This window comes from Carassius carassius, chromosome 17 (assembly GCF_963082965.1).
Source record: "Carassius carassius chromosome 17, fCarCar2.1, whole genome shotgun sequence".
NCBI classification, from domain to species: domain Eukaryota; kingdom Metazoa; phylum Chordata; class Actinopteri; order Cypriniformes; family Cyprinidae; genus Carassius; species Carassius carassius.
This window is the reverse complement of record NC_081771.1, coordinates 21427024-21454734: the sequence shown is the minus strand read 5'-3', so window position 1 is coordinate 21454734 and position 27711 is coordinate 21427024. Positions and strand designations below refer to the sequence as shown.

General features: G+C 40.0%; 2 protein-coding genes across 2 annotated transcripts; one reads left to right on the top strand and one right to left on the bottom strand.

The window, feature by feature from the left end:
- The first annotated feature begins 518 nt into the window (after positions 1-518).
- LOC132161317 (cytoplasmic polyadenylation element-binding protein 1-like) lies at positions 519-25090 on the top strand. The gene is made up of 12 exons (XM_059571285.1): positions 519-613; positions 1100-1205; positions 1908-2105; positions 4371-4573; positions 4711-4966; positions 11893-12006; positions 12090-12179; positions 13425-13549; positions 13622-13820; positions 14654-14748; positions 14835-14915; positions 24705-25090. Exons 1-12 carry the CDS (start codon positions 599-601, stop codon positions 24849-24851), a joined length of 1629 nt encoding a protein of 542 aa, XP_059427268.1. The 5' UTR covers positions 519-598; the 3' UTR covers positions 24852-25090.
- A 221-nt stretch (positions 25091-25311) lies between these two features.
- On the bottom strand, positions 25312-26043 carry LOC132161319 (synaptic vesicle glycoprotein 2C-like). The gene is made up of 2 exons (XM_059571286.1): positions 25892-26043; positions 25312-25592 (listed from the first exon to the last, which is right to left on the bottom strand). Exons 1-2 carry the CDS (start codon positions 26026-26028, stop codon positions 25334-25336), a joined length of 396 nt encoding a protein of 131 aa, XP_059427269.1. The 5' UTR covers positions 26029-26043; the 3' UTR covers positions 25312-25333.
- Positions 26044-27711: the final 1668 nt, after the last annotated feature.

Here is a 27711-nt window from a genome sequence, read left to right as displayed (position 1 = left end):
CCATTCATACTGTTGAATACACTGTTAGTAGTTTTTAGACCTTTTTATGATGTGCTTGATGGCATAAACCAGATATTCCTTCTCATCTAGGTTAAAAATGAAATCCAGCTTTACTGACTCCTCTCTGTGTGACTGTAGGAAATCATGTGTTGTATAAATATTATATCTCTATTTATTTATCATAAAGAGTATTAAATATCAATAAAACAGAAAGCACACTCAAATGAAGATGTCTTCTAATTTTTATTTAACTTTGATGTGTTTATATGGTTTGATATTTACACAGACAGGTGTGACCTGGGCAATTTATTTATGAAACGCAATTTATTTTTTAGCGGTTACAAATTAGCAAAGACTACTGGCTTTTTTCATGTTACAAACATTATACAGAAATAATTGTTATTAAAAAAATTGTATGTTTAATTTATCCGTGTTTTTAGTTACTGAAATGTAATCCTCGTGGCAACTTCCCGTGTGACCACTAGCCCCAGCCTCCACTGTCGTTTGGTCTGTGCGCGTGGAGCAGCGACGGCCTGACCTGTTTTAAAAAGTTAAATTAGCCTGTTTTTGTCTTTTTGAGCTGCATATAGACGCTCTCATGGATTTCTGCAGGGTAAGAGACGGTCTGTTCTATGTGTTTGAAAGAGCTTTTACACACACTTTCAGTTTTTAATTTTACGTCGTCAACTCCAAACATTTGCAGCTTCTAGCTGTGTATGATGAAAATAGTACAAACACAATGTAGGCCTACACAAACCGAGACAAATAGCAAAAGAATTTACTAGATGATGAGCATTAAGTATTAAATAGAGAAAAAAAAGGAGTATAATCAACGTCTAAATTAAGAGCTCACTAGGTTTTAAGACAGGGTTCCTTAACACTAAGTGGAGTTTTTCAAAGTTTGCCGACTCAAAAGTGTTTATTCATAATTTTGAGGTATAGCCACACATCCTAGCAAGCTGAATATACATGTGCAAAAAGTAAAGTACTAGTAATGTTTCACTTTAGTTAACTAGTTGCAAGTAGATCTAAATGAAATTTTCAGCTAATATGGCAATTCAGTCACCCTCTTGTGCATGTGCGCTGTTTCTTTTAACAGAGAGAGAGAAAACACTGCAAGGCCGCTTATGGAGATCATGGAGCTCAAAGGGCCTTTGGGCTGTTCACAGGAGCCAACCCGCAGAACTACTGGAAACACATCCCAGGTGAGATATAAACACACACACACACACACACACACACACACACACACCGATGCCATCAAGTGAATGTGACACTGAAACAGGCCATAATTGCCTAATTAATAGATGTTTCTGTTCTTATTCTGACCAGTACATCACTGCCAGTTATTCCTCCATCATCTTAATCAAAGTCATATGTCCCATTAAGGTCAAGATAATCTGACAATGAGCAAACATTGTTTGTTCATGTTAGCTCGGGTCCATTAAATAATACTGAATAGTTGAATAATTAGTTAATGTTGAAGTTAACATGAAATAAGATTAATAAATGCTTTATTGTAAAATGTTATTACTGTACAGTAATAACATACTCTGAAGCTCTGATAGTCTGATGCTTTCCCCTTCTGCTGATGTCATTGAGCCCACATAGACTATTGGAAAATGTTAACCAGTCAGCAAAAAGGTATTTAAGAATTTCTTTAGCATCCTGGTATGTAACCCACACTATTCATTATCCTTTTGCTTAAAATCAAGACCCGACCTCAGTTTTTTTTCTCATTATGTGACAGAGTTCCGCTTTTACTCAGAAATATGTTGTATTACAAATGAAAAATTAATTTTGAATGGCAATTGACATTTTCAAAAACATCTCAAAGAACAAAAAACTTTTTTTTGGAGTATAATGAACTTTTATGCAACATTTATAACTCTCTCTTTCTCTCATAGATGGTTCGGGCACAGCCTGCTCTCCGCTGGTTAGCAGAATGCTGTTTGCTCCAGAGCAGCAGGATCCTCTGGCTGCCGTGCCCAGTGTTGATGGGCTTATTCTGGGCCTGCTGTCTCTGACCTTCCCTTCCCGGAACCAGCAGCCCTGGAGCCACCCAGAGTTCCAGTGGTCGACCCAGCCCTGCTCCCAAACGCCCTGTGAGTGGACCTGTGTGACGAGAGTGATGTTGAAATGTTGAATGGCCCACTCCTGTCTGTCTGTTCAAGCTACTTTCAGACACTTTATCAGAGCTTTGTCTCGATTATCTAGGAATATACTTATATATATATATATATATATATATATATATAAATAAAAAAATGAAATATTTTATACTACAAATTAAAATAAAACATAAAATATATAAACATCCCTTTAAACAAGATACATTTACTTTAGTTGAAAAACTTTTGAATATTGTTTATATTGTTAATTTACAATCAGTGTATTTTTTATATAATTTATAAAATATATATGTAATGTATTATATACTTTTATATTGTTTATATGATTTGTATATTTACTTTAAAGTGCATCATGTAAATTGAATATTCTTCATTGAAATTCATTCGTTTAAACTCTTTTTTTATGTAAATACTTAATCCTGTACCTATAGACAGTGTTTGTATTTATTTAAAAGTATTTTTTATTATATCATAATCCTCAGATAGTGTTGTTATATTATATGGGAAAACATTGAAAAGCAGGAGGGAAATGATAAAGAAATTGTTGTTGTATTTGGTTCAGATCTTTCAAGAGCAGTTTTGATGGATTGTTCTGGAAGGTCTGAACTGTAGTAATGTCTCATATCTTGATTTCTCACTCAAACTAATCATTTTCACACCTTTCACAGAGGAAAGAATGCTGGATTCATCAGCGTTGGCTTGCATTTCTTTTTGACTTTCCCTTTAGCTTCCCTATCTCAGATTACAAGCATAAATGCATGTCTATCCATGTTTTAAATGAAAGCCATGATGTGCCTTAGGTGTGTTCTGACCCAAATCCAGTAACACAAACACACACACACACACACACACACACACACACACACACACACACACACACAAACACACACACACACACACACACACACACACACACAAACACACACACACACACACACACACACAAACACACACACACACACACACACACACACACACACAAACACACACACAAACACACACACACACACACACACACACACACACACACACACACAAACACACACACACACACACAAACACACACACACACACACACACACACACAAACACACACACAAACACACACACACACACACACACACAGACCAAGCAGGTTTCTGATGTCTTGCTGTCTCATCCAGCACTTCTTTCATTCATTCAGTGTTTTCACAAGAGTAGTGTTATTTTCGGACAGAATTTCAGACAGATATACACAAATGATAAACATGCCACCATATTCACCGCACTGGTGTGCAAGAAGTTGGGCAGTTTTTAAAAAGTAGCTAATACTCATACTCATATTTTATTTTTATATTTATATTTCATAAATATTTTTGTATTATTTATTGGTTTAGACATGCTACATTTAAAAACTACTGACTCTGTAATTTATTATTTTGTTTCTTATGTTCATCATGGCTGCATTTATTTGATAAAACTACAGTGAAAACAGTATTATTGTGAAATAATTTTACAATTGAAAATAACTGTTGTCTATTTTAATATATTTTTATAAGGAATTTATTTCTGTGATGCACAGCTGTATTTTCAGCATCATTACTCCAGTCTTCAGTGTTACATGATCTTCAGAAATCATTCTAATCTGCTGATTTGCTGCTCGTGAAACATTTCTGATTGTTATCAATGTCGAAAACATTTTTGCTGCCTGATATTTAGGGCTGCTCCGATCCAGATCGGCCGATCATTAATGCGCATCTCGTCAGTAAAGCCGGTTCTCTAATCAGCGGTAAATTCCATCAGGTGTGTGATTTCACATAGAGCAGCTGTTACTACACAGAACCGTTGTTAACTGAGAAGATGCGCAAATAAATGCTGAAAATGACCGTGGATTTGCGCAGCTTCTCATTTAACAACGGTTCTGTGTAGTAACAGCTGCTCTATGTGAAATCACACACCTGATGGAATTTACTGCTGATTAGAGAACCGGCTCTACTGACGAGATGCGCATTAACGATTGGCCGATCTGGATCGGCGCAACCCTACTAATATTGTTATGGAAACTGTGGTAATTTTTTTCTTAGGATTCTATAATGAATGTTATGCATATTTATGTATGTATGTTATATTTTTAAACACATTTTTGGCAATTATGTTTTCACCAAAATATGCAATTTTAAGGATAATTAAAATAAATATATAAAGTTGCTCAGTCAGTAAATAGCATGTCTCATAAAAATCACTGATTCTCTCCTGCAGCGTTGGATGTCTTGGGTGCCTCAAAAGGCAGTGATTCGGGTCAGCAGCACGCCTTCCAGGCCCTTGAGTCTGCATCTAGAAAACCACTGGAGCACTTCTCCAGCCTGAAGGCGGCGCTCGAACCTCACTCTCTGCTACACTCGGGATCCAGCAGCCCCGTCAACTCAGAGAACTGCATGATCTCATCAGGATCTGACCACCTGGTGAGCAACAGCATTCCCCTCTGATACCCAAAACCCTAAAGAGTGCAATGGATGATTTAGAAGATTCTGTTTCCATAGCGTCGGTGTCAGTTGTTCCAAAGTTACAGTAATGTTGTATCTGTATCCGTGTCTTTTAGGGTTCTCTCAGAGTTTCTCCTCCATTGCCCCTGATGCTGCCTGGACTGCAGGTGGAGGATGTGAAACTGGACACAGATGCCTGCTTAAAGCAGAACCCCCTGAACACCTTCACAAACGCTTCCAGTGCTCAGGCCGAGGGGCCAGTGGTTGGGTGCTGGTCCACAGATCCTATCTGGCCCAGCTGGGACACTTTGGCCTTGAACAAACCCAGGTTCTGCATCAAGAGAGAGGCACAACTGCATAAACAAGCTGCAGGTACAGTGACATTAGCCACCCTGCTAAACAGAACAGGAGGCAGCATTACTCTTAAATTGACTAAAACTTTTATTTAAAAAAAACAGCTAGTCACAGCTCAGAAACTCAAAGCAGCTGTTCTGTGAAGCATTTTTGGAAGTTGAACTATTTTTGACTTGACATGCCATATTTTTGAAAATGTGACACAGTGTCAGGTCCTTCTCAAAAAATTAGCATATTGTGATAAAGTTCATTATTTTCCATAATGTAATGATAAAAATTAAACTTTCATATATTTTAGATTCATTGCACACCAACTGAAATATTTCAGGTCTTTTATTGTTTTAATACTGATGATTATGGCATACAGCTCATGAAAACCCAAAATTCCTATCTCAAAAAATTAGCATATTTCATCCGACCAATAAAAGAAAAGTGTTTTTAATACAAAGAAAGGCAACCTTCAAATAATTGTGTTCAGTTATGCACTCAATACTTGGTCGGGAATCCTTTTGCAGAAATGACTGCTTCAATGCGGCGTGGCATGGAGGCAATCAGCCTGTGGCACTGCTGAGGTGTTATGGAGGCCCAGGATGCTTCGATAGCGGCCTTAAGCTCATCCAGAGTGTTGGGTCTTGCGTCTCTCAACTTTCTTTTCACAATATCCCACAGATTCTCTATGGGGTTCAGGTCAGGAGAGTTGGCAGGCCAATTGAGCACAGTAATACCATGGTCAGTAAACCATTTACCAGTGGTTTTGGCACTGTGAGCAGGTGCCAGGTCGTGCTGAAAAATGAAATCTTCATCTCCATAAAGCTTTTCAGCAGATGGAAGCATGAAGTGCTCCAAAATCTCCTGATAGCTAGCTGCATTGACCCTGCCCTTGATAAAACACAGTGGACCAACACCAGCAGCTGACATGGCACCCCAGACCATCACTGACTGTGGGTACTTGACACTGGACTTCAGGTATTTTGGCATTTCCTTCTCCCCAGTCTTCCTCTAGACTCTGGCACCTTGATTTCCAAATGACATGCAAAATTTGTCCAAAAGTCCAGTGCTGCTTCTCTGTAGCCCAGGTCAGGTGCTTCTGCCGCTGTTTCTGGTTCAAAAGTGGCTTGACCTGGGGAATGCGGCACCTGTAGCCCATTTCCTGCACACGTCTGTGCACGGTGGCTCTGCACCTGTAGCCCATTTCCTGCACACGGCTGTGCACGGTGGAGCTGGATGTTTCTACTCCAGACTCAGTCAACTGCTTCCGCAGGTCCCCCAAGGTCTGGAATAGGTCCTTCCCCACAATCTTCCTCAGGGTCCGGTCACTTCTTCTCGTTGTGCAGCGTTTTTTGCCACACTTTTTCCTTCCCACAGACTTCCCACTGAGGTGCCTTGATACAGCACTCTGGGAACAGCCTGTTAGTTCAGAAATTTCTTTCTGTGTCTTACCCTCTTGCTTGAGGGTGTCAATGATGGCCTTCTGGTCAGCAGTCAGGTCGGCAGTCTTACCCATGATTAAATGTTTACAAATTAAAATATAAAACATAAAATATATAAACATCCCTTTAAACAAGATACATTTACTTTAGTTGAAAAACTTTTGAATATTGTTTATATTGTTAATTTACAATCAGTGTATTTTTTATATACATTGAGAAGATGCGCAAATAAATGCTGAAAATGACCGTGGATTTGCGCAGCTTCTCATTTAACAACGGTTCTGTGTAGTAACAGCTGCTCTATGTGAAATCACACACCTGATGGAATTTACTGCTGATTAGAGAACCGGCTCTACTGACGAGATGCGCATTAACGATTGGCCGATCTGGATCGGCGCAACCCTACTAATATTGTTATGGAAACTGGTAATTTTTTTCTTAGGATTCTATAATGAATGTTATGCATATTTATGTATGTATGTTATATTTTTAAACACATTTTTGGCAATTATGTTTTCACCAAAATATGCAATTCTTAGGATAATTAAAATAAATATATAAAGTTGCTCAGTCAGTAAATAGCATGTCTCATAAAAATCACTGATTCTCTCCGGCAGCGTTGGATGTCTTGGGTGCCTCAAAAGGCAGTGATTCGGGTCAGCAGCACGCCTTCCAGGCCCTTGAGTCTGCATCTAGAAAACCACTGGAGCACTTCTCCAGCCTGAAGGCGGCGCTCGAACCTCACTCTCTGCTACACTCGGGATCCAGCAGCCCCGTCAACTCAGAGAACTGCATGATCTCATCAGGATCTGACCACCTGGTGAGCAACAGCATTCCCCTCTGATACCCAAAACCCTAAAGAGTGCAATGGATGATTTAGAAGATTCTGTTTCCATAGCGTCGGTGTCAGTTGTTCCAAAGTTACAGTAATGTTGTATCTGTATCCGTGTCTTTTAGGGTTCTCTCAGAGTTTCTCCTCCATTGCCCCTGATGCTGCCTGGACTGCAGGTGGAGGATGTGAAACTGGACACAGATGCCTGCTTAAAGCAGAACCCCCTGAACACCTTCACAAACGCTTCCAGTGCTCAGGCCGAGGGGCCAGTGGTTGGGTGCTGGTCCACAGATCCTATCTGGCCCAGCTGGGACACTTTGGCCTTGAACAAACCCAGGTTCTGCATCAAGAGAGAGGCACAACTGCATAAACAAGCTGCAGGTACAGTGACATTAGCCACCCTGCTAAACAGAACAGGAGGCAGCATTACTCTTAAATTGACTAAAACTTTTATTTAAAAAAAACAGCTAGTCACAGCTCAGAAACTCAAAGCAGCTGTTCTGTGAAGCATTTTTGGAAGTTGAACTATTTTTGACTTGACATGCCATGTTTTTGAAAATGTGATACAGTGTCAGGTCCTTCTCAAAAAATTAGCATATTGTGATAAAGTTCATTATTTTCCATAATGTAATGATAAAAATTAAACTTTCATATATTTTAGATTCATTGCACACCAACTGAAATATTTCAGGTCTTTTATTGTTTTAATACTGATGATTATGGCATACAGCTCATGAAAACCCAAAATTCCTATCTCAAAAAATTAGCATATTTCATCCGACCAATAAAAGAAAAGTGTTTTTAATACAAAGAAAGGCAACCTTCAAATAATTGTGTTCAGTTATGCACTCAATACTTGGTCGGGAATCCTTTTGCAGAAATGACTGCTTCAATGCGGTGTGGCATGGAGGCAATCAGCCTGTGGCACTGCTGAGGTGTTATGGAGGCCCAGGATGCTTCGATAGCGGCCTTAAGCTCATCCAGAGTGTTGGGTCTTGCGTCTCTCAACTTTCTTTTCACAATATCCCACAGATTCTCTATGGGGTTCAGGTCAGGAGAGTTGGCAGGCCAATTGAGCACAGTAATACCATGGTCAGTAAACCATTTACCAGTGGTTTTGGCACTGTGAGCAGGTGCCAGGTCGTGCTGAAAAATGAAATCTTCATCTCCATAAAGCTTTTCAGCAGATGGAAGCATGAAGTGCTCCAAAATCTCCTGATAGCTAGCTGCATTGACCCTGCCCTTGATAAAACACAGTGGACCAACACCAGCAGCTGACATGGCACCCCAGACCATCACTGACTGTGGGTACTTGACACTGGACTTCAGGTATTTTGGCATTTCCTTCTCCCCAGTCTTCCTCTAGACTCTGGCACCTTGATTTCCAAATGACATGCAAAATTTGTCCAAAAGTCCAGTGCTGCTTCTCTGTAGCCCAGGTCAGGTGCTTCTGCCGCTGTTTCTGGTTCAAAAGTGGCTTGACCTGGGGAATGCGGCACCTGTAGCCCATTTCCTGCACACGTCTGTGCACGGTGGCTCTGCACCTGTAGCCCATTTCCTGCACACGGCTGTGCACGGTGGAGCTGGATGTTTCTACTCCAGACTCAGTCAACTGCTTCCGCAGGTCCCCCAAGGTCTGGAATAGGTCCTTCCCCACAATCTTCCTCAGGGTCCGGTCACTTCTTCTCGTTGTGCAGCCTTTTTATGCCACACTTTTTCCTTACCACAGACTTCCCACTGAGGTGCCTTGATACAGCACTCTGGGAACAGCCTGTTAGTTCAGAAATTTCTTTCTGTGTCTTACCCTCTTGCTTGAGGTTGTCAATGATGGCCTTCTGGTCAGCAGTCAGGTCGGCAGTCTTACCCATGATTAAATGTTTACAAATTAAAATATAAAACATAAAATATATAAACATCCCTTTAAACAAGATACATTTACTTTAGTTGAAAAACTTTTGAATATTGTCTATATTGTTAATTTACAATCAGTGTATTTTTTATATACATTGAGAAGATGCGCAAATAAATGCTGAAAATGACCGTGGATTTGCGCAGCTTCTCATTTAACAACGGTTCTGTGTAGTAACAGCTGCTCTATGTGAAATCACACACCTGATGGAATTTACTGCTGATTAGAGAACCGGCTCTACTGACGAGATGCGCATTAACGATTGGCCGATCTGGATCGGCGCAACCCTACTAATATTGTTATGGAAACTGGTAATTTTTTTCTTAGGATTCTATAATGAATGTTATGCATATTTATGTATGTATGTTATATTTTTAAACACATTTTTGGCAATTATGTTTTCACCAAAATATGCAAATTCTTAGGATAATTAAAATAAATATATAAAGTTGCTCAGTCAGTAAATAGCATGTCTCATAAAAATCACTGATTCTCTCCTGCAGCGTTGGATGTCTTGGGTGCCTCAAAAGGCAGTGATTCGGGTCAGCAGCACGCCTTCCAGGCCCTTGAGTCTGCATCTAGAAAACCACTGGAGCACTTCTCCAGCCTGAAGGCGGCGCTCGAACCTCACTCTCTGCTACACTCGGGATCCAGCAGCCCCGTCAACTCAGAGAACTGCATGATCTCATCAGGATCTGACCACCTGGTGAGCAACAGCATTCCCCTCTGATACCCAAAACCCTAAAGAGTGCAATGGATGATTTAGAAGATTCTGTTTCCATAGCGTCGGTGTCAGTTGTTCCAAAGTTACAGTAATGTTGTATCTGTATCCGTGTCTTTTAGGGTTCTCTCAGAGTTTCTCCTCCATTGCCCCTGATGCTGCCTGGACTGCAGGTGGAGGGTGTGAAACTGGACACAGATGCCTGCTTAAAGCAGAACCCCCTGAACACCTTCACAAACGCTTCCAGTGCTCAGGCCGAGGGGCCAGTGGTTGGGTGCTGGTCCACAGATCCTATCAGGCCCAGCTGGGACACTTTGGCCTTGAACAAACCCAGGTTCTGCATCAAGAGAGAGGCACAACTGCATAAACAAGCTGCAGGTACAGTGACATTAGCCACCCTGCTAAACAGAACAGGAGGCAGCATTACTCTTAAATTGACTAAAACTTTTATTTAAAAAAAACAGCTAGTCACAGCTCAGAAACTCAAAGCAGCTGTTCTGTGAAGCATTTTTGGAAGTTGAACTATTTTTGACTTGACATGCCATGTTTTTGAAAATGTGATACAGTGTCAGGTCCTTCTCAAAAAATTAGCATATTGTGATAAAGTTCATTATTTTCCATAATGTAATGATAAAAATTAAACTTTCATATATTTTAGATTCATTGCACACCAACTGAAATATTTCAGGTCTTTTATTATTTTAATACTGATGATTATGGCATACAGCTCATGAAAACCCAAAATTCCTATCTCAAAAAATTAGCATATTTCATCCGACCAATAAAAGAAAAGTGTTTTTAATACAAAGAAAGGCAACCTTCAAATAATTATGTTCAGTTATGCACTCAATACTTGGTCGGGAATCCTTTTGCAGAAATGACTGCTTCAATGCGGCGTGGCATGGAGGCAATCAGCCTGTGGCACTGCTGAGGTGTTATGGAGGCCCAGGATGCTTCGATAGCGGCCTTAAGCTCATCCAGAGTGTTGGGTCTTGCGTCTCTCAACTTTCTTTTCACAATATCCCACAGATTCTCTATGGGGTTCAGGTCAGGAGAGTTGGCAGGCCAATTGAGCACAGTAATACCATGGTCAGTAAACCATTTACCAGTGGTTTTGGCACTGTGAGCAGGTGCCAGGTCGTGCTGAAAAATGAAATCTTCATCTCCATAAAGCTTTTCAGCAGATGGAAGCATGAAGTGCTCCAAAATCTCCTGATAGCTAGCTGCATTGACCCTGCCCTTGATAAAACACAGTGGACCAACACCAGCAGCTGACATGGCACCCCAGACCATCACTGACTGTGGGTACTTGACACTGGACTTCAGGTATTTTGGCATTTCCTTCTCCCCAGTCTTCCTCCAGACTCTGGCACCTTGATTTCTGAATGACATGCAATATTTGCTTTCATCCGAGAAAAGTACTTTGGACCACTGAGCAACAGTCCAGTGCTGCTTCTCTGTAGCCCAAATTGGCTTGACCTGGGGAATGCAGCACCTGTAGCCCATTTCCTGCACACGCCTGTGCACGGTGGCTCTGCACCTGTAGCCCATTTCCTGCACACGGCTGTGCACGGTGGAGCTGGATGTTTCTACTCCAGACTCAGTCAACTGCTTCCGCAGGTCCCCCAAGGTCTGGAATCGGTCCTTCCCCACAATCTTCCTCAGGGTCCGGTCACTTCTTCTCGTTGTGCAGCGTTTTTTGCCACAGTTTTTCCTTCCCACAGACTTCCCACTGAGGTGCCTTGATACAGCACTCTGGGAACAGCCTGTTAGTTCAGAAATTTCTTTCTGTGTCTTTCCCTCTCGTAATATTTCCCAATATTACTGTTTTTTCTGTATTTTTGATCAAATAAATGCAGGCTTGATGATCAGAAGAAACTTCTTTCAAAAACATTAAAAATTGTAATGTTTCCAAACTTTTGGTTTGTACTGTATATATATATCAGGCTTTAAAATGGTGGAATGTTTAAAAAACACATCTTAAAAGCCTTGTGTTCTGTCTACAGCTGTTATTAATATTGTTGTGATTTTATGACTCACTGTTTCTCACAGCTGTAAATGAAGCCACTTACACCTGGGAAGGAAGCCTTCCTCTACGCCACTACAAAAACCCTGTTTACTCCTGTAAAGTGTTTCTGGGAGGAGTGCCATGGGACATCACAGAGGGTGTGCTGACTGAAACTCATTTGAGATGTAGCTTTTATTCTGTATTATGGTTCTGAATGCAATCAACTTTTCTGTTTCTGTAGCGAGTCTGTTGAACACATTTAGTGTTTTTGGTCCATTGAAAGTGGATTGGCCTGGTAAAGATGGAAATCATCCACGTTTTGCTCCACAAGGTAACAGCAGAATTTATCACATAGGATTATATCTTATCTATAATTCAACAATATAAGGGTCAATATAGAAATATATTTGATGCTTGACCATATAAAGCTTTACGTATCATCTTCTGGTGTATTATTCATGCTTTTTCTTAGGAAACAAAAGGCTTTTAGAATCAGAATCAGAAAGAGCGTTATTGCCAAGTAGGCTTGCGCATACAAGGAATTTGTTTTAGTGACATAAGCTTCCATTACACAGAGACAACAACACACAGAAAGAGAAAAAAGGCTAATCATCATCACCATTTGTGTCAAACATATTTTTGCTGGGAAATTGTTGCTAAATTTGATAAAATAACAGCAAGTATAACTTAATTTTGTTACTGATATTTCAGAATCAGTATTAAGCACCTTTATACATAGTTTTTTTGTTATTCTTTATATACTATTATAGATTTTATTAATATTTTGAATTAGCTTTTTTGTAATTTTGTTATTCGCTTTTTTCATTATTATTATAATTTTTTATTAAGTTTTAATTCCCTTTTACTTTTTATTTATTTCCAGTTATAAATTAAATTTCAAGGTTTAGTAATTTAACATCAGTTTAATTTATTTAATTAAAATTATTTGAAAATGTCTTCAATAGTTTTAGATAACCATCATAAACCTACTTAAAATGCCTTTTATGATGACAATAAAATGATCATCAAACCATTTAATTATTAAATTATATAAAGTAAAAATGAGATTTTACCAAGAAACATTTAGTTTTCAACTGATATTTTACATGAATATGATACACGCAGACTGCTTCCTAATTATTAAAATTAGATTTGATTAGCATTTTTAATTATTCATAATAATGTAATTTATGCATATTAACATATTTGTGTATTTACATTTATAATATATTTATATTATTATTTTACCTAGTTTATTTGGTGCCATCGAAACTGTTTTTGATTACCATGAATCTAAATGAAAAGTCCCTTTAATTATCAAAGATTTTAAATAATAGAAATTCTGCAGAGATTGTTAAAATATACAGATTGTAAAAATACAAAAATACATACAAAAATATATACACACACAGTATGTACAGAATATAATTTATAAATAATGTATGTGTGTGTGTGTGTGTGTGTGTGTGTATATATATATATATATATATATATATATATATATATATATATATGAACACACATATATACAGTATGTGTATAGTGCTTTGATTTGACGTCTTGTATGTTTTTGCAGGTTATATGTATCTGCTGTTTGACTGGGAGGAGTCAGTGAAGTCGCTCCTGCAGGCCTGTGCTCAGTCTGATGATAATCTTGAGTTCTACTACAAATTGTCCAGCAGGCGGATCCACAGCAAAGATGTGAGAATAACATGCACTTAACCGTACCGACCCCTGACCTCTGACCCCGCTCTCTCATTTGCTGTACTGCAGGTGCAGGTCATCCCGTGGGTTATCTCAGACAGCAGTTTCATCCACCTCCCCATCCAGCGTCTGCCCCGCAGTAAGACGGTGTTTGTGGGTGCTCTGCATGGGACGTTGAATGCAGAGAGTCTGGCCCACATCATGGAAGAGCTCTTCGGAGAGGTCATGTATGCAGGCATCAACATAGACAAGGACAAATATCCGATAGGTCTGTGCATTCTCCTCTTATCTACAGTGAAAAAATAGGTGTAGATTTTATACTGGCAACCAAAAGTTTGGCATAATTGGAATAATAATAATGCTTGGAATAGTCTTTTGTGTGTACGAAGATTGCAATTATTTGATCAAAAATAAGGTAAAAACTAATATTGTGAAATATTATTAGAATTTAAAGTTTTCTATTTGAATATACTGTAAAAATGTTTCTATAATGCAAAGCTGAATTTTCAGGTTCATTACTTTTGTCTTCAGAAATGATGCTTCAGAAATCATTCTGTTACGCTGATATGATGCTTAAGAAACATTTTGTATTATCATCAATGTTAAACACAGTTAATAATTCATAATATTACAATATCCTAATGGAAAATGTGATACACTACCATTCAAAAGGGGTATAAAAATAAATAAAAAATAAATCAATACTTTTATTCAGCAAGGATACATTAAACTGATAGAAAATAACAGTAAAGACATTTATAATTGTGTAATCATAACAGACATTTGTTATAGAAATCTGTTTCGAATGAATGCTGTTCTTTTGATCTATTTAGAATCCTGGAAATATATTTTTGTTTCCACAAAAACATTAAGCTGCAAAATCAATTTTTTTACTGTATTTTTATTCAAATAAATACAGCCTTGGTGAGCATTAGATCAATTTCTCAATTATTCCAAACCTTTGGCCTCCAATTTATTTTCATTCAGAAATTGGTCGTATGTATACACACACACACACACACACACACACATATATATATTCTACTTTTATCTTACTGTTGCTTCAGCCATAGAGTGAATGTGTTGCGGTTGTTCATCTAGGGTCTGGGAGAGTGACGTTCAGAAGTCAGAGGAGCTATTTGAAAGCTGTGACTGCAGCGTTTGTGCAGATAAAAACCTTTAAGTTTACCAAGAAGGTACATTAGAGCAGAACTCAGATATACCATATGCTGTGGGATCAGCTCTGTGGATATTCCTCACTTCCTTCCTCTTCCCTCTGTAGGTCCAGATTGACCCTTATCTGAGTGACTCCATGTGCCAAATATGTAACAGTCTGCCCGGCCCGTTCTTCTGTAGAGCTCAGGTAGGAATCAGATTCTGCACAGCATCATACCGAGCATTACAGCTCAGCTTCTAATTCTTTGGTCTCTGTTTAATTTGACTTTTGACAACAACATATCTGCATCATTAAAGTGATGGTGAACAACCATTTTTAAGCAATGTTCTACTTACATTTTTCATTTATTTTCTATTGTGGAAAATATTTATTTCAAGAAAGGAATCTTTGGGTTGACAGCAAATTTATTTGATTATCAATTCGATTCACTGGGTTTTGATTAAATTCAAATGCAAGATTTGCAATTTCCAAACGATTCAATTCAGTACACACACAAAAAAAATTAACTAGTTTCGATTTCAATTCGGTATACAGTCTCGATTAATTAGATTTTTAATTAGCATTTTAAATTAATTATAAATATACAGAGGATTTAATCATTTTGGAAATTTATTGTTTTATATAAATAAAATTTTCTATGTGAATATTTGTTATTTAACTATAAAACAAGCATTGCAATTTCTTATACACACATTTTACACATACAGTATCTATATACATTATTAGTTTTATTATAAGATTAAGTTTTTTTATTAGGAGTGCAAAAACATTCAACATAGGGTGAACACAAAACACAACAACAAAACACAAAACAACAATAAAATAATAATAATAATAAAATGTATATCAATAATAGCAACAATAATAACAGCAATAATAATAACAATAGTAATACTAAATATGGTGATGATGATAATTGTCACGCTGTCAGTTTCTGTTTTCCTGGGTGTCCACTAGTGAGCTCACTTCTCCTTAGGCACTTCACCATAGGCACTATAATTCCTCCAGTCTGGTCCTGTCTTCACAGTAATTGCACTCCAGTTAATCGCACAGGTGCAGGCAATCTATTGTCATTAGTCTCCTTATAAATAGCTGTCCTTCCCTGTTGTTTGTATGGAGTCCTTACCCTTCGTGTACCTATGTTCTCGTCTCCCGAGACTTCCCCTTACCTTCTCGTTCCTCCGAGTTCCCGTTCTGTTTCATCCAGTTACCTCTTTTGTTTTGTTTGTCTACTTGGACTGTTTGTTTTGTATTACCTTTTTGAGCAATAAACATACCAGCAATTGGATCTTCCCATCTCCTCGTGTATTCCTGATACACAACCGTCACAGAAGGACTCCATCACAAAACAGATCCAGCGGTATGTCTTGTCCAATTTCCTCCCCAGCCATCAAACGGGAGAGGAATGGATATGAGGGTACTCACCTTGTTGTGTTCCGGGGGACCAGGGGTGGTCGCTCCGGAGCAAGCAGTCGAGAGGAGGTCCGGCAGCGATCTCCACTGTGGGCTCCCGTTGACCCGGGGTTCGGTTGGGAGCCGCCATTTCCCCATTATGACCAGAGAGGGGAGAGGAGACGCAAATCGGCTGAGCCAGCGCCGCTGTGCAAGATGGCCGCCAGTCCTGTGCCGCTGCACAAATTGGCCGCCAACCCAGCACCACGAGGCAAGATGGACGCCAGCACAGCGTCAAAGCACAAAGTGGCCACCAGTCCAGCGCCACAGTGCAGGATGGCCGACAGCTCAGCGCCAACACACAAGATGGCCGCCAGTCCAGCGCCACAGCACAAGATGGCTGTCAACCCAGCGCCAAGAAGCAAGATGGACGCCAGCACAGCACCAAAGCACAGGGTGGCCGCCAGTCCGGCGCCGCCGTGCAGGATGGCCGCCAGCTCAGGGCCAAAGCACAGGATGGCCGCCAATCCAGCGCCACGGCACGATATGGCTGCCAGCCCAGCGCCAGGAGGCAAGATGGACGCTAGCATAGCGCCAGAGCACAAGGTGGACACCCGTCCAGCGCCACAGTGCAGGATGGCTGCCAGCTCAGCGCCTACGCCCAAGATGGCAGCAGTGACATTTTTGGATTATTTCTCCAGGCTGTCAAAAATCCTAGAGATTCCCAAGACTGTTCACGTCCCGTCTGCTGAGCCAGCACCACTGCACAAGATGGCCGCCAGCCCGGAGCCACTGCAGAGGAAGGCAGTTACAGTGGGCTTTCCCGAGTCGAGTCAGATTCCGGTTGACCTTCCCGAGTCGAGTCAGGTGCCCGTTGACTTTCCAGAGTTGAGTCAGTTTCCGGTTGACCCTCCAGAGTCAAGTCAGGTGTTCATGGACCCTCCAGAGTCAGGGTTAGTCACTGTCGACCTTCCTGAGTCAGGGTTAGTTACCGTGGACCCTCCAGAGTCAGGGCTAGTTCCTGTTGACCTTCCCGAGTCGAGTCAGATGCCCGTTGACTTTCCAGAGTTGAGTCAGTTTCCGGTTGACCCTCCAGAGTCGAGTCAGGTGTTCATAGACTCTCCAGAGTCAGGGTTAGTCACTGTCGACCTTCCTGAGTCGAGTCAAATTCCAGTTGACTGTCCAGAGTCAAGTCAGGCTCCTGTTGACCATCCAGAGTCAAGTCACATTCCAGCTGATTCCCCAGAATCAAGTCAGATACCTGTTGATCGTCCAGAGTCGAGTCAGGTGCCCGCTGACTTTCCAGAGTTGTGTCAGTTTCCGGTTGACCCTCCAGAGTCGAGTCAGGTGTTCATGGACCCTCCAGAGTCAGGGTTAGTCACCATCGACCTTCCAGAGTCAGGGTTAGTTACCGTTGACCATCCAGAGTCAGGGCTAGTTCCTGTTGACCCTCCAGAATCTAGTCAGGTTCCGGTCGACCCTTCAGAGTCGAGTCAGGTGCTCGTGGACCCTCCAGAGTCAGGGTTAGTCATCTTTGACCTTCCAGAGTCAGGATTAGCTACCATGGACTTTCCAGAGACAAGGCTAGTTACTGCTGACCTTTCAGAGTCAAGTCAAGTCACTGGTGATCTTCGAGGACAGAGTCAGGTCACTGGTGATCTTCGAGGACAGAGTCAAGTCACTGGGGATCCTCAAGGACTGAGTCAAGTCACTGGGGATTTTCAAGGACTGAGTCAAGTCACCGGTGATCTTCGAGGACTGAGTCAAGTCACCGGGGATCTTCATGAAGAAATGCAAGTCACCAAGAATCTTCGTCCTCCCGTTGGTTTGGCCACAAGGACGTGGTGGTCTTCCGCTCTGCCCTGGGGGACTCCGGCATCGACCACAAGGACGTGGCGGTCTTCTGCTCTACCCTGGGGGACTCCGGCATTGACCACAAGGACGTGGTGGTCTTCTGCTCCGCCCTGGGGGACTCCGGCATCGACCACTAGGATGTGGTGGTCTTCTGCTCCGCCCTGGGGGACTCTGGCATCGACCACCAGGATGTGGTGGTCTTCTGCTCCGCCCTGGGGGGGCTTCTTCTTTGACCACATGGGTGTGGTGGTCCTCTGTTCCGCCCGGGTGGGCATCACGTGATGTCCTTCATGGACCCATTTTTTTGTGTTTTTGTTTTCTTTTGTTTTTCTGTCTGTTTCCTTCTTTGGACCTGGCCCTCCGTCCCTCCCCCTGATCCTCCGCCGGTCCACCACCCTCCTGGACTCCTTGTTTTGTGTTACACTTCTCTTGTCTCTGTCTTTCCATTTTACCTGGTTGTTCCGTCTTTGTCTCCCCATTCTACCTGGTTCTCCTGTCTCTGTTGTCCCATTCTACCTGGTCGTCCTGTCTCTGTATACTATGTTTTCTGACCCTCCGTCCCTCCCCCTAGTCCGCCGTCGCTCCACCTCCCTCCTAACATCTTTATCTGTTGGGTTTTCCTGGGTTCCAGGTGGAGCATCTGGCAGCTGCTCCGTAGGGGAGGGGGTAATGTCACGCTGTCAGTCTCTGTTTTCCTGGGTGTCCACTAGTGAGCTCACTTCTCCTTAGGCACTTCACCATAGGCACTATAATTCCTCCAGTCTGGTCCTGTCTTCACAGTAATTGCACTCCAGTTAATCGCACAGGTGCAGGCAATCTATTGTCATTAGTCTCCTTATAAATAGCTGTCCTTCCCTGTTGTTTGTATGGAGTCCTTACCCTTCGTGTACCTATGTTCTCGTCTCCCGAGACTTCCCCTTACCTTCTCGTTCCTCCGAGTTCCCGTTCTGTTTCATCCAGTTACCTCTTTTGTTTTGTTTGTCTACTTGGACTGTTTGTTTTGTATTACCTTTTTGAGCAATAAACATACCAGCAATTGGATCTTCCCATCTCCTCGTGTATTCCTGATACACAACCGTCACAGATAATATTTTGTATTAACAGAAATAGTTATATCAATAATAATATAATAACATTAATAATAACAACAATAATATTAAAAACAATATCAATAATAAATACTAATGATGGAAATGATGATAATATTTTGCGATTGCCGAAACAGTAATATCAATAATAATAACAGTAGTAATAATATTAATAATATAATAATGATAAAATGACAATAGAAATAGTAGTAATGAAATAATTACACATAACTAACACATACCACACCTCTCCTAGGTTCTGTGTCAGTGTTTTTCTTTTCTTTTCTTTCCTCCTTGTCATTCACAGTACAGTTACTATTTGTATGGATGCCTGAGGTGGTGCATTAAAAGAAGGGTGTGGTGCATTAGGGCTGTCACTTTTAGTTCGAAAATTGATTGCACAATCGATCTGACCAACCAAAAAAAGTTTCGAAAATGCAAATAGGGAATCGATTTTAACCAAATATGTACACTATTAATTTTAAAAGAATTAAACAATTAAAATATATATATGTAACAAAACTCACAAACAAGCAGAAAAAGAAATTAAAGAATTCCGAAAGTGCAGTAGCTATGCATTGCGAAAGCTAGACAGAAAATTGCAGCAATTTTACTACAATGCTGTGTTCACACCAAACGCGAATAGAGCGTCTGGCGCGAATGATTTCAATGTTAAGTCAATGCAAAGGCGCGTTTACGCGTGTCTGGAGGTCTCGCGGCGCGAAAGAGGTGTTTACGTTACGCGAGATTCTGAGTTATGAAAAGGACCGTTGCAAGCTGACAGGGACCGGCTTTTGTGGTGGAAAATTGGCAGTATTACCCCCACCTTGCGCAGCTGTACCTGAGTGTCCCTGGGACATCAGTGCGGTCGGAGTGCGTCTTCTCAACAGCTGGACATACAGTGAATAAAAAACGCTCTGCTCTGGACCCCAAAAATGTTGATCGATTTGTTTTCCTGTCCAATAAATTTGTAATGGTGTCGGTTACGTTCAATAAAAAAAACACACATGGCCTGTTCTCAAGTCCATTTAAAGTTTCATTTTTTGAACAGTAGTTTGAAATGGATTGAATCATTATTTAAAATAATCTTGGGGATTTTTGAATTGTCTAAATCATAAATGCAGCCGGGTTGAAGCCTGCACTGATGTTTTTCTTTTGTTATGGCAGCCATCCCCTCTGCAGATATATTTTTTGCTGTTTGTTATTCTGTACGATACTTCATGCCAATAAATAAGAAATATTGCTGACTTGTGCGTTTCCAGTGCTCTTTACGTTCGTGCGTTATTTGACGTTGAAACAGGAAACGTCTTTTTTTTAGACATGGAAAATCGATTTTACAATCGATTCAATGAAAACTTATGTCTTAAAAATCGAAAATGATTTTTTCACAAAAGTGACAGCCCTATGGTGCATTAAAATTAGCATTTGGTGCATTAAAACCATGTGTGGTATATTTTAGGTGTAGATTTGATTTGATTACATTTATATAAATATATATACCATATTTTCCGTACTATGGCTGGTCCTGCGACTTATAGTCAGGTGCGACTTATTTATCAAAATTAATTTGACATGAACTAAGAGAAATGAACTAAGAGAAAACATTACCGTCTACAGCCGCGAGAGGGCGCTCTATGCTGCTAGAGATGCTGCTCAGTGCTCCTGTAGTCTACAGTCGTGGCCAAAAGTTTTGAGAATTACATAAATATTAGTTTTCAAAAAGTTTGCTGCTAAACTGCTTTTAGATCTTTGTTTCAGTTGTTTCTGTGATGTACTGAAATATAATTACAAGCACTTCATATGTTTCAAAGGCTTTTATCGACAATTACATGACATTTATGCAAAGAGTCAGTATTTGCAGTGTTGGCCCTTCTTTTTCAGGACCTCTGCAATTCGACTGGGCATGCTCTCAATCAACTTCTGGGCCAAATCCTGACTGATAACAACCCATTCTTTCATAATCACTTCTTGGAGTTTGTCAGAATTAGTGGGTTTTTGTTTGTCCACCCGCCTCTTGAGGATTGACCACAAGTTCTCAATGGGATTAAGATCTGGGGAGTTTCCAGGCCATGGACCCAAAATTTCAACATTCTGGTCCCCGAGCCACTTAGTTATCACTTTTGCCGTATGGCACGGTGCTCCATCGTGCTGGAAAATGCATTGTTCTTCACCAAACTGTTGTTGGATTGTTGGAAGAAGTTGCTGTTGGAGGGTGTTTTGGTACCATTCTTTATTCATGGCTGTGTTTTTGGGCAGAATTGTGAGTGAGCCCACTCCCTTAGATGAGAAGCAACCCCACACATGAATGGTGTCAGGATGCTTTACTGTTGGCATGACACAGGACTGATGGTAGCGCTCACCTTTTCTTCTCCAGACAAGCCTTTTTCCAGATGCCCCAAACAATTGGAAAGGGGCTTCATCGGAGAATATGACTTTGGCCCAGTCCTCAGCAGTCCATTCACTATACTTTCTGCAGAAGATCAATCTGTCCCTGGTGGTTTTTTTTAGGAAAAGTGGCTTCTTTGCTGCCCTTCTTGACACCAGGCCATCTTCCAAAAGTCTTCGCCTCACTGTGCGTGCAGATGCGCTCACACCTGCCTGCTGCCATTCCTGAGCAAGCTCTGCACTGGTGGCACTCTGATCCCGCAGCTGAATCCTCTTTAGGAGACGATCCTGGCGCATGTTTGAATTTCTTGGACACCCTGAAGCCTTCTTTACAAGAATTGAACCTCTTTCCTTGAAGTTCTTGATGATCCTATAAATTGTTGATTTAGGTGCAATCTTAGTAGCCACAATATCCTTGCCTGTGAAGCCATTTTTATGCAACGCAATGATGGCTGCACGCGTTTCTTTGCAGGTCAACATGGTAACAATGGAAGAACAATGATTTCAAGCATCACCCTCCTTTTAACATGTCAAGTCTGCCATTCTAACCCAATCAGCCTGACATAATGATCTCCAGCCTTGTGTTCGTCAACATTCTCACCTGAGTTAACAAGATGATTACTGAAATGATCTCAGCAGGTCCTTTAATGACAGCAATGAAATGCAGTGGAAAGGTTTTTTTGGGATTAAGTTAATTTTCATGGCAAAGAAGGACTATGCAATTCATCTGATCACTCTTCATAACATTCTGGAGTATATGCAAATTGCTATTATAAAAACCTAAGCAGCAAACTGATTAACTTTTCCAATTTCCAATATTTATGTAATTCTCAAAACTTTTGGCCACGACTGTACACTGAGTAGCATAGAGTGCCCTCTCGTGGCTGTAGATGGTAATGTTTTCTCTTGGTTCTTGGTTCTAAATAAATGCGACTTATAGTCCAGTGCGACTTATATGTTTTTTTCCTCATCATGACGTATTTTTGGACTGACGTTACTTATACTCAGGTGCGACTTATAGTACGAAAAATACGGTGTGTGTGTGTGTGTGTATATATATATATATATATATATTTATCTTATACTTTAGTCTCATACTGTATGAGCTGAAGATTGGCGTTTTAAGTCTTGGAATAAATATTTTTACAAATTTGAGTCCAGAAGACAGTACCAGGAGCAATCCAAAGGTCTTCTTCCCATTCGATTGTTGTTAAAGTTATGGTTTTATTTGAACTAGTTATAATCTTGTATATTTTGGAAAGTAATTTTTTTGGGAAGGATTATTTAACTAAATCTTCTAATGCGGAAGGAAGGTGAAGATTGATGGTTCTATTGTTGATTTTGGATAAAACAGCTGATTTGAGTTACAGATAATTCAAGAATTGATTGATTGATTTAGTGTTTTTTTTGTTGCTTGTGAAATTAGGGTTGTTCCAGAGTGGGGTGAATTTAGATGGGGCCTGATTGGAGTTTGTGATTTGATGATATTTCCACCAGACTCTCAGAGCAGAGGTTATTGTAATTGCTTTGAAGCATGGGTGATGTTTAATGGATTGACTGAGAAATGGTATGTCTGATATGCGCAAGTTTTCGCAGAATGATTGTTCTATGTCTAGCCATATAATGTCTGACTGAGTGGGGTGAATCCATTTATATATGTATTGAAGTTGGTTGGCTAGTGAGTAAGGGTATAAATGTGGGGCTTCTAATCCCCCCAAAGATTTGGGTTTTTGTAAAGTGATAAATTTGTACTGTCATTTTGATTATCGCTATTCTGCCCTGGATGGAAAGTGGTAAGTTGTGCCAGCGGTCAAGGTCGTCTTTAGTAAAGGAGTGAAGGAGTTTTCAGTAAAGTAGTGAAGTTGAGTCCAGTCAGCTCTGACAGCCTGGAGGAAACCTTAATGCCTAAATAAGTGATGTGGCCTGAGCATAGAGGAATGGTTGATACCACATCCCATTTGGTTGGTGGAAGAATTAAAGATTTATTCCAATTTATTGCTTAATCTGATATTGTAGAGTATAAATCAATGGTTTTAGTTATTTCTTGCAGAGATGATTGAGGATTTTGCAAAAATAGTAAAATGTCATCAGCATATAAACTAATCTTATGTTGTGTTTGGGGTGTGTGGATTCCTCTGATGAGTGGGTTCTGACGGATGGCTGCTGCTAAGGGTTCAATGAAGATGGTGAATAAAGAAGGAGAGAGTGGGCATCCTTGCCTAGTCCCCCTGTGCAGTGTGAAGCTTTGTGATGTTAGTCCATTGGTGGTGACTGTGGCAGAAGGTGCTATGTATACAATTTTAATCCAATTAATAAATGACTCCCCGAAGCCAATTTTTTGTAATGTGATGAATAAGAAGTTCCAACTGACTCTGTCTAAAGTTTTTTCTGCATCTAAAGTGACTATGATGGTTTTTTCCTGTTGTAGTGATGAATAATGGATTAAATTGTATAGTCTGCGTGTGTTGTTGGATGCATGCCTACCTTTAATAAAACCAATGGGATAATTTTTTCAATTCTATGTGCAAGAACTCTACTGATTATTTTGATGTCTACGTTGATGAGAGAAATAGGACGGTAGTTTTTGACGGAAGGGTTGGGTCTTTATTAGGTTTAGGGTTAAGTGAAATAGTGGCTGTGTTCATGTGCACTGGTAATCTTGAGTTTTCTTTTATTTCCGTTATTGCTCTGATGAATAATGGACCAGAAGTGTTTATAGGACTCTGCAGAGAAGCCATCGGGTCCTGGTGCTTTATTTTTAGGCATTCGATTCAGGGCGATAAGGAGTTCTTTTTCTATTATTGGTTTATCCAGTGCACTGATTTGTTCTGTGTTAATTATTGGGAGTTGAATATTATCAAAAAATGAATTAATATCATCTTGTCTTGTGTTATTATCAGATGAATAGTTTAGCATAAAAGTTTCTATATATTGTATTTATTTCTTGTGGAGAGTTGGTAGGCTTCCCTGCTGAGTCTTTAATAGTTACAATTGTTACTTTTTCTCTATTTCTTTTAATCTGATTGGCCAAATATTTACTGGATTTGTGGTTATATATTATTAGATTAAGTTTAAAGTCATGTCTTAAGTATGTGTCAAAAATAATTTCCAGTATTGTTGAAAATGATGGTCTTGTGACATGCATCCAAATTATACACCACCTATAAATGATTCAAAGCAATGTATTGATTAAAACTTACAACACACCGCACCAACCTACCAAACTAAACTCTAATTTTTTCTTTCAACTCTTCAGGCATGTTTTAAATACTACTGTCAGTCATGCTGGTATTGGCAGCATTCTCTGGACCTGTTGAGCAGCCATCAGCCTCTCATGCGCAACCAGAAGGGCCTGAACCTAAATAAACCCACCGCTGCCGGCGTGGGGAAGAGTCTTGACTGAGTTCACTGCTTTGGGGAAGGATTTTACCGTGAGACAAGAGCAACTCACTTGAGGAAGTCGTTTTATTGCACTGCTATTGTTCATTAAGCTTCTATAAACTCTAAAGGGTTCATTGATGGTGACCCGTTTGCAGTTAACCAGACAGCCATGATCATGGAGATCTGATTTTAAGATTTGTGTTTTAGATTTTGCATGCACAGGTGTGGTTACTTACAAACATTCAGATTGGACAAAATAAAGTGGTTGAAGCACTGAAACATTTGATGCGGAGTATTATTTTTGTTAGAAAAAAAAACTCTCAAAAAAGAAACATTTAAGTTATCATTTAAGTATCCTCCGATTTCATTTATAAATTATTTTCATAAAAAAAATGTTTTTATATCATCAAATAAAAATCAAATGCTATCCAAATTAGTTTTTTCTTGATATAAACGAGAAATAATGACTTTAAATTAGTACGCAATAATGCTATCATTTTTATGTTATGTATTTTTTGGTTTAGTGTTTGGTCCCAGTATGACAGGATTGCCAGATGATGCCAATTGACTGTGTGTGTGTAATGTGAGTTCAGTCTGTTTAGTTGGAGGCAGGCATAGAGCTGTCAGTCCTCCTGCCAGCAGGAGTGTAGATAACATAAGCGGAGGTATGGCACAGTTTGAGCCCACCAGCTGCCCAAACACTACATTTCCCATGATGGCTGCCACACGACCAGCTCCAGTGAAAACCCCCAGAGCTGATGAGCTAACAAAAACTGGAATTAATACAGTCATTCTTTCAATTCTCACAATTCTTCTGTTCACAAAGGCTGCATTTATTTGATCAAAAATACAGTGAAATTGTGATATTACACCTGAAAATTAGTTCTATTTGAATACATGTTTAAATGTAATTTATTCCAGGGATGCAAACTGAATTTTCAATTTTTCAGCAATTTTCCTTTTGACCAGTAGTGTAAATTATGTCTGTTTTGATTGTCTGACCTCTCTGCATTTAAGATCAGTACCAATATAACTTTATTACAAATTAATATTGGGGTTCACCGTAGTTGTGTGGGGTAAAGTTCAGTTCCCAACACGTCTAGAGCGTTCCAGGAGATGACATAGACGCCGCTTAACACGCAAGACATGATCACACTCTGAGCTTTGGTCTTTACTACATAGATCATGAACACGCTCATGCTGGACGCCACCAAACTGACACCTATCAGAGAAAAATCTGCATCATTATAATAATATAATAATAATTATAGCACTTTATTCTTGAATGTTTTGTTAAGTGTAGTAATTAAATATTTTGAGCTGTCATTCAAACACTGGAAGACAAAACCTGATGTACTAACAAAGCAGGATTTTCCCACCAATTCTGTCCATGAACAGGATAGTGAAGATGTTTCCTGGCAAATTTGAAGCAGCTGTTATAAAACCCTCCACGTACACTATAAAAAACACATGAACACATGCAAACGACACGAAGCCTTGATAAAAAAATACTTGAATATCATGACAACAAAATTCACTTCCTGATAGTATAACTAACAAATTTCAAATTTTTTGTGCTTTTGCTGATGAGAAAAATATTGAGTGGTCTCATTCAGTCTGCTTTTAGTAACATTAACATGCAGTTTTGACTAGATCACAGCTTTCATTTTCTGAGTTTTGGACTCGAGACACATTGGCGCGTGAATACCCTCCATCCTCGGTTCTCTTAAAAAGCTCCGGATACCACATCCATAACCCATAATACCTGCAGGATCATTATTTCCATTCACTCCACCCCCTCCCTTCTGGGCTCCTATAGATTATTTATCGTCTCTACTACGGCTTGCTAAGTAATGTTATGTTAGCTATATTACGCAGCTACGTGTGCTAATGACACATGCTTCATGAAAAAATAAACAAAAAAATATGTATGATCAAAATACAAAAAGAAAGATTTACCTGTCCAGCAGAAATAAAGCCATCAAGGAGTCCCTTTTTAGCCCCTTGAGTTCCCTCAGTTCTCGCCATCGCTGGAAAGCCACGACGATATTAACTCGTGTTTTATTTCTTTGTTTATCCAAAGACTTTTTGTTCATTGCCTTTTCTTGTACTGTTACTGTTTTCCTTTTTTTGCCTGGTTTGCCTTCACTAACTGCATAGGCTGGTACTGTGAATTTTGCTTGCTGTTTCTCTGCCATTGTTTTGGTATTCCTAGGATCTGTGCCTCTTGAATTCCTCAAATCAAACGTGTGCGCGCAAGTGGGCAGGTCATGTGTGGCAAAAGGGTGGTTGCCATGGTTGCGAGAGAGTGACAGTCGCCTAAGCCAATCCTATGTTTCGTCCCGAAATGGAAATAATGAGCTGTGTTTAATACAGATTAAACGGTCTAGAGTCACTCGATTTTTATACTCTTTTTATCAGAGTACTTACATTTTAATTATGCATTGATATATATATAGAAAGTTTAAACAAATTTGGAAGAAAGTTATTTATACTTTTGTTACCTACCCTGCCTTTAATAACCAAGGAATATGCTGGTGGTGAGGAGCCCCATGTCGGCCAAGGTGAGATGGAGGTCACAGCAGCGTGCCGTGGGCAAGAGGAACACACAGGATCTCCACCACATCGCTAGCGTTTGCCCACCCACAGACCACCAACCGCAGCCAGTGGAAGAACCCGAACCTCACAGAAACATGAGGATCGCTGACCACTGCATCTGGACATAAGAAACTACACTTAGGACAAATTATTCTCCATTTGAAATACACAAAGGTAAAATAAAGATGATTTTTTAACCTGCTTTCTCAACAGCCTCTTCATATGAAGGTTTCTTTCTGCTGGACGCCTGGTCATCTAATGGAAACATTATATATATACAGTAC

What these genes read in the sequence shown, in the direction of transcription:
- LOC132161319 (XM_059571286.1), bottom strand. Translation starts at nt 26,028, where the DNA reads ATGAGCGTGTTCATGATCTATGTAGTAAAGACCAAAGCTCAGAGTGTG. An exon ending in CTTTACCCCACACAACTACG is followed by an intron (nt 25,593 to 25,891) that starts GTGAACCCCAAT and finishes AGTTTTTGTTAG; the next exon opens with CTCATCAGCTCTGGGGGTTT.
- LOC132161317 (XM_059571285.1), top strand. An exon ending in CTACTGGAAACACATCCCAG is followed by an intron (nt 1,206 to 1,907) that starts GTGAGATATAAA and finishes TTTCTCTCATAG; the next exon opens with ATGGTTCGGGCACAGCCTGC. An exon ending in GGCGGATCCACAGCAAAGAT is followed by an intron (nt 13,550 to 13,621) that starts GTGAGAATAACA and finishes GCTGTACTGCAG; the next exon opens with GTGCAGGTCATCCCGTGGGT.